The sequence below is a fragment of the Patagioenas fasciata genome, chromosome 1 (genome assembly GCF_037038585.1).
Source record: "Patagioenas fasciata isolate bPatFas1 chromosome 1, bPatFas1.hap1, whole genome shotgun sequence".
NCBI lineage: Eukaryota > Metazoa > Chordata > Aves > Columbiformes > Columbidae > Patagioenas > Patagioenas fasciata.
The window spans coordinates 203,707,850-203,720,058 of NC_092520.1; the positions used below are offsets into that span (position 1 = coordinate 203,707,850).

The window sequence follows — 12,209 nt, forward strand, 5'->3', positions numbered from 1 at the left end:
CAAAAAGTGAAGTTCTTAATACTAAATATATACATGTCTTCTGGGAGGGCTAATCTAGTTTGTATCCTAGTGTAAGACAGCCTCCAGTACTCCTGCCAGGACACGAAGGTTTGGAGATCAAAGTATGTCATGAACCTCTTTACCTTATAAATTCTTCTTTATCTTATAAATTCCTCTTTATCTTAAAAGTTCCCCTTTATCCTATAAATTCCTCTTAAAGGATTTCTTACATCTTCCTCAGGTATCAGTGTTGGACAAGGTCAGAAACAGGATGCTGGAGTAGTTGGATCCTGGTTCTAACCTCATACATCAATTCCTTTTTGTAAGAACATATAGAAAGTACTGAAAGGTTTTGAACATTTGATTAAAACGATTATTCTGTTTCTTGGTGAATTTAAGCTTGTTTCAATAGATGCAGTATTTTATATTAATGTGGCACAGGGAATCTTCATATTTTCCACTGTACTGAAAAGTTTTGTAAACTGCAATCTGAATACTGATGGTGCATGAAGTTTACCAAACTGCTACTTTCCTAACATTATTTGAGAAATCTACATGGTTGTGTTTTTCTCTAATATCTTTATTAATAATAATAGTTAGACTCTCAGTAGATATAAACTTTTTGCATAAGAAACAAAACAATAGAGTTAAGCCAATTTATTTTATTGAACAGATCTAGTTAAGTCTGAATAAATGTCAGTTCAGAAGCATTTGTAAGCATTGCGGTTACAACGAAGGAAAAATAGAAACATTTCAATGACCAAAGGCTGGTTTTCTATTTGTTTGGTTAAACCAATGTGAACTGTCATCATGCTGTTAAAAGAAAAATATTAAGATAATGGCAGTTTTATTATGGTCTTGGCTATTTCTTGCAGGCTATGCAGTGCCATGGGAAAAAGAGAGAAGAATAAAGCTGTATCAAGAAAAAAAAAAAGTTATTTTGCCGCTATAGATGTTGGCTGTTAATAAATTGATCATAGCGTGGATTAGAAGTAGCAGTCTCTGAGAATATTCATCTGGATTCATTTAATTTCATTACCTTCCATTCTACTCTCCACAATATCATTTTTATACATTGAAAAAAGCTGTTTTAAGTCACTTTCTGCTGCTGCAAAAAATGAAGTGCAACAGTTTAGAAAGTAAACAATACCAATACCTTGTGACACCTGTGGATTTTCTATGTAACCAGTTATCTCTCTTAGTTCTGCAAATGAATGCATATAGATCCGTGAAAAAAAGTACATCTATGCTACATTCTATGCAAGTAAGCATCATAACATTTATTCCAACAGTAGGCTCTCATTTCTGTAATATTTTCAAAGTATTTATAATATTTAAAATTAAATATATGCAGTGACATGGCACTTTCCAGTCTGTTACATGTGACTTAGTAGATTGATGAAACAGTGTTGATAACTAGAAAACATTTTGTACATGTATTACAGGATTCTGTTCTTCAAATAAAATACTGAGAGGTGGGAAATTCGCTGTACTGAAATGTAATTCCAGAAGAAAATAACTCCTCAGTGGAAAAGCATTATCAATTATTTTTATTGTATTTACCCAACAGGAGTAGTTTGACTGTCCTGGCTTCCCTCTCTGCATCTGCCTGGAGTTTCTTTTCCAGTTCTCTGGATCTCCTGGCCGACTCCTTGCTCTCAGAACTGGCTCCATGGCCCATCTTCAGGTGTTAAAAATCCTCTGTTTGTCCAGCTGATTTCCTTCTTATCAGACTAGTTGCTTTAATTCAGAAGGCCTGTGCTTCAAGATAATTTAAAAATCCCATTCAACGTCTGTGTTTAGCCTTCAAATCAAATGGTCCCTTCAGAGTGAATGATCTCTTTTCACCTGTCACATGATCCAGAGATGCTACAGGGAAGGATTTATATAGGACATGAAAATGTGCTGTTATGAGGTCATAGAATTAAAATAATCCGTTCAAGAGCAAAACCAATGCCCAGATAGATCTGTCTTGCTTCAGACAGGTTCCAGCTTCACATGCTTCAAAGAAATGTGCAGAATATCTTGAAAGAGTGAAATTCAGAGTAACTCAGCTCAAGGAAAAAAAATTCAGCTTGTGAATCAGCGTTGGTGCCCTGAAGCAAAAAAAAGGTTTATGTGTCTTTGAAGCATTTACGTAAATTATTTTTCATCTTTCTCAGTGGTCATAGCTCTAAATGTACGTATTCCTTATTTTAAAATGACAGAATTTGGATTTATGTAGTTAAGGCATATTTTGTTACAATTGTTAATTAACATGCAAAATGTTTGCTGTATTTTCATATTATAGCAAGTGCATTTATTTTCTTGTAATGGTAACAGGTAGTTTACTGCAATTTGTAATGTCTTTGGAATGCTTTTGTGCAGCCATTCCTTGATAAATGTCATAGTCTTTTCCATTTTTCTATGATGTTATTAGCAGTTATTAGCTTTGGCTGAAAGCCCCATAACTTTTTTGTGTAAGAAAGGACACAGGCCAGATTCTCCTCATTAATGTAATAATTTCATCTTAGTTTCTCATAGTGCAATAGAAATATAGAAATATTTTATGCAATACAGTAGAAATATTGCTTACCATGTGGTATTGAGAAAATATACTCTACTGTAATATTGTGGTAGTGGGTAAGAGTAGAACTACCATCAAGATTAAAAGAACCAAAATACTTTCTTTTTGGTTTCTTCTCTTCAGATTAAGAATTTCAATAAAATATATCTTATTAGTGTGCCATACTGGAATTAATTGTAATATTTTACTTATTCACTTCATTATATATTTCAATTATGCAAACCATACAAACATAAAAATGATGAAATAATAAAATAATATTACAATTTACAATTATTGACTAGCAATAGTGTATATCACTCTGACTTCACAGTATGTAAGCTTAAAAGATTTAGCCTGGAAATAATGTTCAAGGGAAATATAAGCAGTTTGAATGGTATTAAACATATTTTTTAGGTCAGCAGATATATGAGGAATAGGGTTGGAGGCAAAGTAATTAATTCATCGTGTTGCATAGAAAAGCAGCTTTCCCACCACGGAAGTAGGTGGACCCCAGATGTAACCGGAAGTCAGCTGGTACTGAATGGGAAATACGGGAGCACAAGGAATAAAGATCATCAGTGGTACTAACAAGTTCTGTACCATAAGAGCAGGAGAGAGCTCTCTTCTAAGAAAAGATAGGTCCTTTGCTGTGTTCATCCCATTGTCTTCTCAGACTTAAAATTAAGACCACGTACTGCAATGAAGATCTGAAGTTGAGCTTTTTCAGTATATGGTGTTCAATCGGTGGAGCAGGAAGCTCTGTTTTCAGTCTCCTTGCACTACTTTGCCGGAAATGAATAATCAGTACTTGTTAACAGTTGAATTTTTTGCATATACATTTACAATGCAAGAAAACACTCTGTTTTGTTAAGCCTATATTCTTACTTTGGTTATTTTTTAAAATAGACTGTAAGAAGATATGTATGCAACCATAGTAACAAGTGGTTTGTTTAAAAAATGAAAACAAGCAGCTTCAGAATTGTGATATCAATGGCAGGTATCTGTTTATCAGAAACATAGGCAAGTACAGTGCTGCTATGGATTTCGGTGGTTTTGAAAAGTAAGTCTGTTTGAGCATTTCTGAATGCTAACTGAATTTACAAATTAACTGATAAAGTCACAAATCACGGAGAAGAACGTTGTTTCCAGATGAAGGACTCATTTCACTACTGAGTTGTTTTATGCATATAGTAGTCTACTCATTTTGCATTTTAATTTTGGAATACTGTGATGATAAAATAGGTGCTGTTCAGTTATGCCATTCAAAAACTAAATTTAGATAAATCAAGACAAAAAACTTCACATCACTTTTCCTAGATGGGAAGCAATGGAAAATCAAGTGTGCATCCCATAGTATAAGTTTCCTACCATCCTCTGTTGCTGTTTCGAGGACCTACAGGAGCTGGCTTTAAGTAAGTAGGTGTCAGATACAAGCAGGAAGTAAACAGAATAAAGACATAAAGACACAAACAGTTACTTTATAAGCATATGATATCTATGGTATCTTATCCATTTGGTTTGCTCACTTCTGCCTTCAAACCTTTACCTAAATACTTTACTGAAAAAAACAATCTGTTCTATTTCTCTGGTGAGTCAAAACAGATTTAAGAGAATGAACAGGATTCTGTTCTGCTTCACATGTTGTCATAATCATCATCATCATCATTATCATTATCATCACTAACTGTATTCTGTCTGAGGAACTTGCTGAACATGATAAAGCCAGAAGCAATAGACACTGCCTCACAGGGTTCAGTTGAATCTAAAATGTGGTATCTTTTGTCTGCTTCTTCTAGGTGCAATAATAAAATATTGATTCTCACTGTGTCTTTTCTATTGTATCAGCCACGTATGTTTGATATGACAGTGTTTGAAAGACAGTAAGTCTGGAAAATGTTCTTCAGAAATACAATCACACTTTTTAAATAATATTATGGTTTTGGAGTTGTTTTCAATGATGCACTCTAGGTGGTGCTGATAATATAGAGTGTACTCCAAAGGCAGTCTGTAGCTTGTAAGAGTTATAAGTAGTACGAGCTGTAAGTTGTATGAGACTTTCTGAAAGGCTTTAACAATATGTTCAGAAGTCATGGATTTGGGGTTCTGGATTCCAATTCCATTTTTTTGTTTTGGAACTTGTATTAAACAGATACTGTTTGAGGATTTTTGCTTGGCAAATAATGTAGGTTGTTCTCCTAATAGTCTGTCTTTCAATTGGGTTTTTATTTTCAGTTTTTTCCGAAAGTACTATACTGTTCCCAGTCAAAGAAATAGGGATAGCTTAGGAAATTCACACCTTCTTTCTCTCTTGTCTGCTTCCTAAGTCTTTGCATTTACAAACCGTTCAGACTGGATTCTGTTCATTTTTTTTTCACATTTCAGTATAACTAATGTTTTCCCTTTTCCCTGATAAAATTTGGAGGACTGACACTGATGAAAAATGAGAAGGTTTTGGCAACATTGACAAGCCCATCTAGACTTTTTTTTCCCTATTGATGTGCAGATATATCTGCTGAATGACAGGTATTCTAGAGACATAACGAAGTAGGTACAGGGATTCCTTATATGGTCCCAGTCAGTACTGGTATTAACTGGGATCCATGGCAAGCTGCATTAATGTGACATAAAGCCAGAGCTTTTGAAACCTGTTAAGAGTCAAGGTTTATTACCTCTGGTACTCGACCATGGTCATGGGGCTGAAATATTTGTGGATCTCTGGTACTATCACCACAAAGAGCTGTATTGCGGACTGCCGCAAATGATATACCAGGTGGATGTTAATCCTTCTGTGAGGTTTTCATCTCTCGGACTTACAAGAACATAAGATGGACCTGGAAGGAGGTGTTAGGCTTGACTTTGAGATCTGCCCATCTAGCCAAGCAGTAACAGGTGGAGAATCTTTGTGTAGCTGTTTGGCCATGGAGGGCTTCTCAAGTGATATTCTCCTTCCACTCCAGTCCTCTTCCAAGATGTTGTGACTCAGTCACGAAACTGAAACTGCTGAAACTTGAGTGTGACATGAAACCCACAAACATTTGTCCCAGTAAGTATCCCGTTCCTCTTAAGAATCATATCCATACATCTCAAGTCAAAGTGAAAATGTATCAGTCTCAGTATCAACTGTACTATGGCACTGAGATATCTGATGTAGGCCAAGCAAATGTGACAATCATCAAATTGATGTTACCAGCCAGCTTCATACATCTGTAAATGTTTATAGAAATGACAGTAGGAGACTGAATTATTTCTGATATTCATCAGCAGACCTTCCAGGTTCACTGGCAGCACGTTCTCCAGGTTCTTCGGTTTACCCTGTGGTGCTGCTGCCATCTGTTCTGCCCATGCATACATGTGGCATGCTCAATCTTTTTGACTCAAGGGTAGTCAGACCTTGGACTACTTTTAAGAACTTGGCCACAAGATTTGATGGAGAGATGAATATTTAGACCTTATCATGCTGCTACCCACTGTTCAGTTATATGTGTAAGATAAGATGAAATCCGAAAACCCTCTCTGGACTGTCTGTCTTCTCAGCAGGAGAATATATTGAAATTAATGGTTGTGATTCAAGTTCACAGGTTGGTCTCTTGTGTTCTGTTTTGGATAAGCAGTAGTCCTGTTTGTGAATATACACAATAATAAAGTGGGGTTGAGATGTTATGGAATGCAAATCCATTTATACTTCAGATATCTCTGCTGGAAGGGTCAAAACAGAATACATTGATATGAAAGACAGGTGATACCTGAGATACATCATGCATCAGCAAGGATGGCTCATCTTTTCCTAATTCCCCCTTCTCCAGACATACACAAAAATAGTCTTTTACTGAAATGATTTTATATTAAAATACGAAGGTTCGTTAAGAAAGAGACATTAAAGAGTACCATGTCAAACTCCTTGAGGCCTTAGAAACTCACAGACCAGTTTCATAACTTCAAGTTAAGGTAAAACTAGCTGAGATTTCTCTAAGAAAATAATAGAACAATTCAGGTTGGAAGTGACTTCCCTTGGTTTCTAGTCCAACTTTCAGTTCAAAGCAGAAATCAGTTCGAAGTTAAAGTTTTCAGGGCTTTGCATTGCTGAATTCTAAACTATGCAAAGACAAAAATTTCACAGCCTCTCCATGTCGCCTGTTTCATCACCTAAACATTCAGTGTGAAGATTTTTTTTCCATTTCTGTGGTTGGAATTTCCTTTGCTGGAGGATGTAACTTCTGCCTCTTTTCTCAGCGGAGTTTGGCTCTATCAGGTTCCCTTTTTCTTAAGGGAGGCCTGCAGTTAGATTCTCTCCTTAGTCAGGCTGAGAAAACCCAGCACCATCCTTGCCATGTGCTTCAGGCTTCTAATCTCCATTGGCTCATTACGATCTTTTTTATTTTTAATTGTTTTTTTAATTAGTGGTCCAAAACCTAGAAACATTTCTCCGGATGTATCTTCAAGATTGCTCAGTGGAAGTGTTCCTTTGACCTGTATTCTTAAGGCAACCCAGTATGTGGCTGGCCTTGCCTAAGGGCGCATTGCTATTCACACTCAACTTTCTGTCCACCATTCAGGTCCTTTTGTGCAAATCCACTTTCTCTCTAGTCGTCTCCCAGACTGTAATGTTTCATGGAGTTATTCTACTCCAGATGCAGAAATTTGCATTTGTCCTTGTGTTTAATGAGTTGGCTCATTCCTCTAGCTTGTCGAGGTCTGTCTGACAGGCAGCCCTGCCCTGTAGCGTACCGACCACTAATGAGCACTGTCCAGAGTTAATGTTAATCCAGAGCAGCGTGCAAGAACATTCGAAATACAGTGTTTGGGCAATAGCACTACTCGCTACTGGAAAAAGTTAACAAGTTCCTTGAGTCTTTTCAAGCACAGTTGAAAGTATGGCCTCGTGAAAACAGATGAGCATTGAATTCAGAGTAACCAAAGTATATGATCTAGCAATTCTTTAATATTCCCATTATGTGCCTGTTGTGAAGTCTTTTCTGTATAAACTACGTGATTCCATGATGATTTAAATATTCTGTTACATGAAAGGTAAGATTCTGGTAGTCCTATGGCCTGTAATCATCTCTTTTACTGCAGATTCCATTTATTGTTGAATCCTGCTGTTTAACCTCTTGTGTCAATTAAAAAAAACCAAATGAAACCAGGTCTACATACCTTTCATAATGATTTTTCAGAAATTAAAATAACTCTAGCGTAACTGTTTCAGTAGGGTCACATAACTGAACTTACCATTATAGATACCATGCCGGAGGTTTATGTGATGAACTATCATCTTTATTTTCCATGCTACGGAAAAAGGCCTTATTCAAGTAAGAATAACTAGTATACTGATAATTGGTGAGAAAAAAAATGATGTGGTTAATATCAGCTGAGACAGTTGTATGTCTAGTTTTCAATACTTCATATTTTCTTGCCTTTTTTTGTCGTTTATAAGATCTCCATATTTTGGAGAAGAATCCTTCGTAATATTTCCCTTTCCTTTTTATGCACTCAATATAAAAAAGTGAGTTCAGTCTAAGATTTTCTGATTCCCTTCTCCCCCCTCAGTTTGTCTTCTTCTATCTAGGAAACTTTACCAAATAGCAGAAGAAAACAGTAAATCTTGTCCCTTATCTCTATAGCAGTATCACAGTAATAGCACTGTAATATTTGCAAAGCCATTTAGTTATACAAGAAAGGAAAAGGGAATGAGGTAGTCATTCATTTTTACTGCTTACACAGGTGAAAAGGAAGTAGAAGAAGGAAAAAAAAACAACATTACAAATGCCAAGAGAAAACATTTTTAAAATAATGGTGTTACATTTTCAACCCCATCAAACAGATTTTTTCCCAAAATACTGACGTATCCAGTAATTCTTTTCTCTTTGTGTGACAGTGTCAGACTCACTCTAAGATACATGAACTGTACTAGCTGCAGTACACTTATTATCATTAGTTCTATAATTGCAACAATTGCTGATGCAATGGAATTTGTGACTGTGTGACCAAAGATTTTGGAGTTCTGGGTGGGGGCTTGCTGGCTGACTATCGGTCCAGATAAGACTCACATAATCTTGGCGTGTTTACAAATACTTAAGCTGAACATAGGCTGTGTTCTCAGTGAACCTATGCCAATTTTGTGACAGCAGACGTGTGGCTGAGCTGTTATGTTCTGTTTAAGAACTAGTCATTCCGAAAGTTTGAAACTTGATGTATAGATTTGGCTCACCAGTGACAAAAAACCCCATCCAGTGCAAAGCTATAAAAGAAGCCCAAACCCTTCAGTCTCTACTGAACTGATACTCTGACTCCATACCATACTTATGGGATGTCTGTGATACATTTAAAAGAGCTGCAAACTGCACTGAGGACAGCAAATATCTCAGGGTCTGACCTTTCTACAAAGATTAACAAATGCTCTCTCTGCTACGGTGAGTTTAAATTTTCTCCTGGCTTATTGTTGATTCACCCGAGAAAATTAAGAACAGTGAGATGTAATGCACTACAATGAATAAATGATTTGAGGTCTTTGAACTGGTTCACCTGTATTTCCCATTGGAGTGTCTGATGCTTAATCCAGCTGCATCCTGCAAAAGGTGCATCTCATTTTTTTGGGGGTAAAAAAAAAGAAAAAAGGAATCTTAGTGAGAAAGCGGGTGATGTCTGCTGTCTCTGCTAAAAGGATTTAGTTTCTAGTACAAGGTGAACAGTCAACATTGTACATTAAAAAAGCTTAAAACAATGGGGAAAGGTTTTGTCAACATCCCAGTCTGAACGTTTCCAACTCCCAATAGACCCATTTATTAAGACTGGCCAAGTCCCACAGTGCCTTGTACAGCCAGAAATGAACGAACAGTAAAAGCAAACACAATTCTGATTTGACTTGTAGAACTCCTTGAATAACAAACATTTTAACCTTTCTTTTTGGTGTCAAACTAACATGTGGGGAAAAATATGGAAAAGACAAAAAGATATTTCTCCCAGCAGATTAGTATTCCCTCCCTTTTATCTTGCAGACTTGTTCTAACTAACCAGCCTATGATTGCAGTCCCTTCAGCAGAATAGGAACAGCCCTGTACTGCAACATAGCTGTGTAGTGGCTGGATAAAATTTGATTTCTGAGTACTGAAGAGAACATCAGTAGGCAGTTTCAGAGCTTGGAGTGATTTCCGGGATATCAGCTGAATTGAACTGTGCTACATAAAGAATGTGTCCACAAAATTTATTTTCCATAAGAGTTGTTGCAATATTGTAATAAACCCTATAAAAAAGTTTGTTCCGCTGCTGACATAATGTACTGCATCTGAAGAGATCTGTTTTATACTATATAGATTCTTATACTACATACTTATGAAAACTGTCTAACATCTGTTGCATGATATTCTTCCATCCACACTCCAAGACATAATGGTAACTACATAAGATCCTTATTTTGGTAGATTTTTAGAGAACATGGTGGTATTAAATTTCTCAATGATAGTTTCCACTTTGTTAGACTTGATTGATTCATATAATAGAGCATGGCAGCAAAATGTGCTAAGACAAAAGAGAGATTTCCTAGGGAAATCTATCTATAATATTTAAATTATTCTCAGGAAACTCTGTCTCCTGCTGAGTATAACTTCTGGCAGGAAAGTTATTTGTCCAGAGAGGCAAAGTTATCTCTCAGTATCTTTGTGGCTTGTAACCATCTTTGTGGCTTGTAATCATCAACCTCTGGTTGAGCCCTATACATTGTTTTCTGTGGTCAGATCTGCTTAACTTTCAAGTGTCTTCAACCAAGATTCCTAGAATGCTTTCCTTCTTGATGATATCCTGAAATACTGTGAGACAGCAGCATGACGTACCTCATCCTGACACATGCAGCATGTGGTGGAAATACTGGGACTTTTCACTCTTTGGGTAATGTAAGAATTAGTGATGGTTTTAGTATTCTTCCATTCTGGTTATAAAGAAGTGTTCTAGTTAACAGAACTCTAGTTGACACTTCCCCTGGAAAAATGTGTATTGTCCTGGGAAGAATTCAAGGGAAAACAGAAATTATCCCATTTTTCTCAGCTCTTACTCCGCTTAAAGGGGAATGTAAAAGCTGAGCATTCCTTCCTGAGCTGGGTCGACCTCCACCCCAAAAATGTTCTGTTCTAAGAGAGGGAAGGAAAAACAAAAACAAAGTGTTTTTACTACTGTCCTGAATGGAATGAGCACAAACCCCTGAGTATTTGGGAAAGGAGATCCTAAGCACATATGTTAAGAACTCCACCCACATGGGAAAAAAAGTAAACCTCTGAATCCTCAGGTCTCATAAGAAATGAGGTCAGGACTTAGGTGCAAAGGAAATAAAAGAGCCTACAAGACTAGCCAACAAGACTAGCCGGACATTTTGTGAATGCCAATAGTGTCTAAGTGTTCCATAACAGATCACGACTGGGAGTGAGTCTCTGTGTTCAGTGGTGTCCAACTTCGTCTGCCTAAAAGGAAGTGTGAAACTAATTTGGTAATTATAGAGTAACATTGAGATGGGGAACGCCTTTGTACCCTCAGGCAGCACATTAGTTTACGCCTTCAAGAGTGATATTTTTGTTCCTCAAAACCACACGATAATTTCCAGAATTAAATGCTATCCCTCTTGGTTTACTCTCAAGGTTGTATCTTCAAGTAGAATTACTTTCTAGTCTCCTGAGGTCTTGTTCTCTTGGCATCTACGGATGCTTTGTACAAATTTCTCTACTTAGTTTCTTCTCTTTCCAGCATTTAGCATGTCTCAAAGTTGGCTTTGTCTATTCCATTGCTAACTGAAGTGCAGAAGAGAATCTCTCTGTTCTTTGGACAGAGACTGTGTTTTCCCATTTGTTCATTTGAGTATTTTTCTCATTAGGGATTCTGTAAGGTAGGGCTGCAGCTATTTACAATACTCTGTGGGAAAACGTGAGTTATCCCATGTTCTAGTGTCACATGCCCCAAATGTTTTTTTTTGTCACAGTAATTGATTTTGTGTTTTCATATTTATTATTAAATCTGTTGTGGTAGTACTTTCATGGGCTGCAGGGTGAGTTTTCCTCCAGAAGTCACTGTAGTGCCCATCCCTTATTTTAAAGTGACGCCTCCAGAAGTCACTGTAGAGTCCATACCTTATTTTAAAGTGGCATGCAGCTGGCAACCTGTGTTACTGATATGTCACACAACTCTGTCAGGCTCTTTATTTATCTGCATGCCATCTGCTGCTCCAGAGTCACCCTGATGGAAAGTCATCTCTGGGTTGAAGTGTTGGCTGGACCCCATGCACTGCCCTATGTGGTTCCAGCTCTGTGGAGGGAAGTCACATACCTGTCATGTTCCTGCCAGCTGAGCAGTCACGCCTTGTACTTCAGTGTGGTGCTCTGCTTGGGTGTTAGATTTCATTTGGTCCTCCTCAGTGTCTAAGTCCTTCTCAACTGCAGACACTGCAGGGTCAAATTCCAAGAAGTTGTGATCAAACTCCTCATATTATCATATCATATCATATCATATCATATATCATATCATATCATATCATATCATATCATATCATATCATATCAATCTTTCCAGATTTTCCACTTCATAGTTAAACCGTTCCTTACACATATAGCTTGGCAATGCAGGTTGCTTTTCCAGACGATTAGCTCTCCTAGATTATTTTGTGGCATGTGACAGAAAGAAATGAGTCT

The 12,209-nt window shown here is 37.0% G+C and overlaps 2 protein-coding genes across 5 annotated transcripts in view; one reads left to right on the forward strand and one right to left on the reverse strand.

The window, feature by feature from the left end:
- Positions 1-12,209, reverse strand: part of GNAT3 (G protein subunit alpha transducin 3) — a 36,417-nt gene that overhangs the window by 20,515 nt on the left and 3,693 nt on the right. The window contains exons 2-3 of the mRNA XM_065844247.2: positions 11,849-11,964; positions 1,564-2,096 (exon numbers count right to left, since the gene is read on the reverse strand). Coding sequence (XP_065700319.1) covers positions 1,564-1,681 — 118 coding nt within the window. The 5' untranslated portion in view covers positions 1,682-2,096; positions 11,849-11,964. The remainder of the gene's footprint in view (positions 1-1,563; positions 2,097-11,848; positions 11,965-12,209) is intronic.
- Positions 8,818-12,209, forward strand: part of CD36 (CD36 molecule (CD36 blood group)) — a 77,116-nt gene continuing 73,724 nt past the window's right edge. For all 4 annotated transcript variants that reach the window (XM_065835266.2, XM_065835276.2, XM_065835295.2 and 1 more), the window contains exon 1: positions 8,818-8,955. The gene's annotated coding sequence lies outside the window, so the exon portion shown is untranslated. The remainder of the gene's footprint in view (positions 8,956-12,209) is intronic.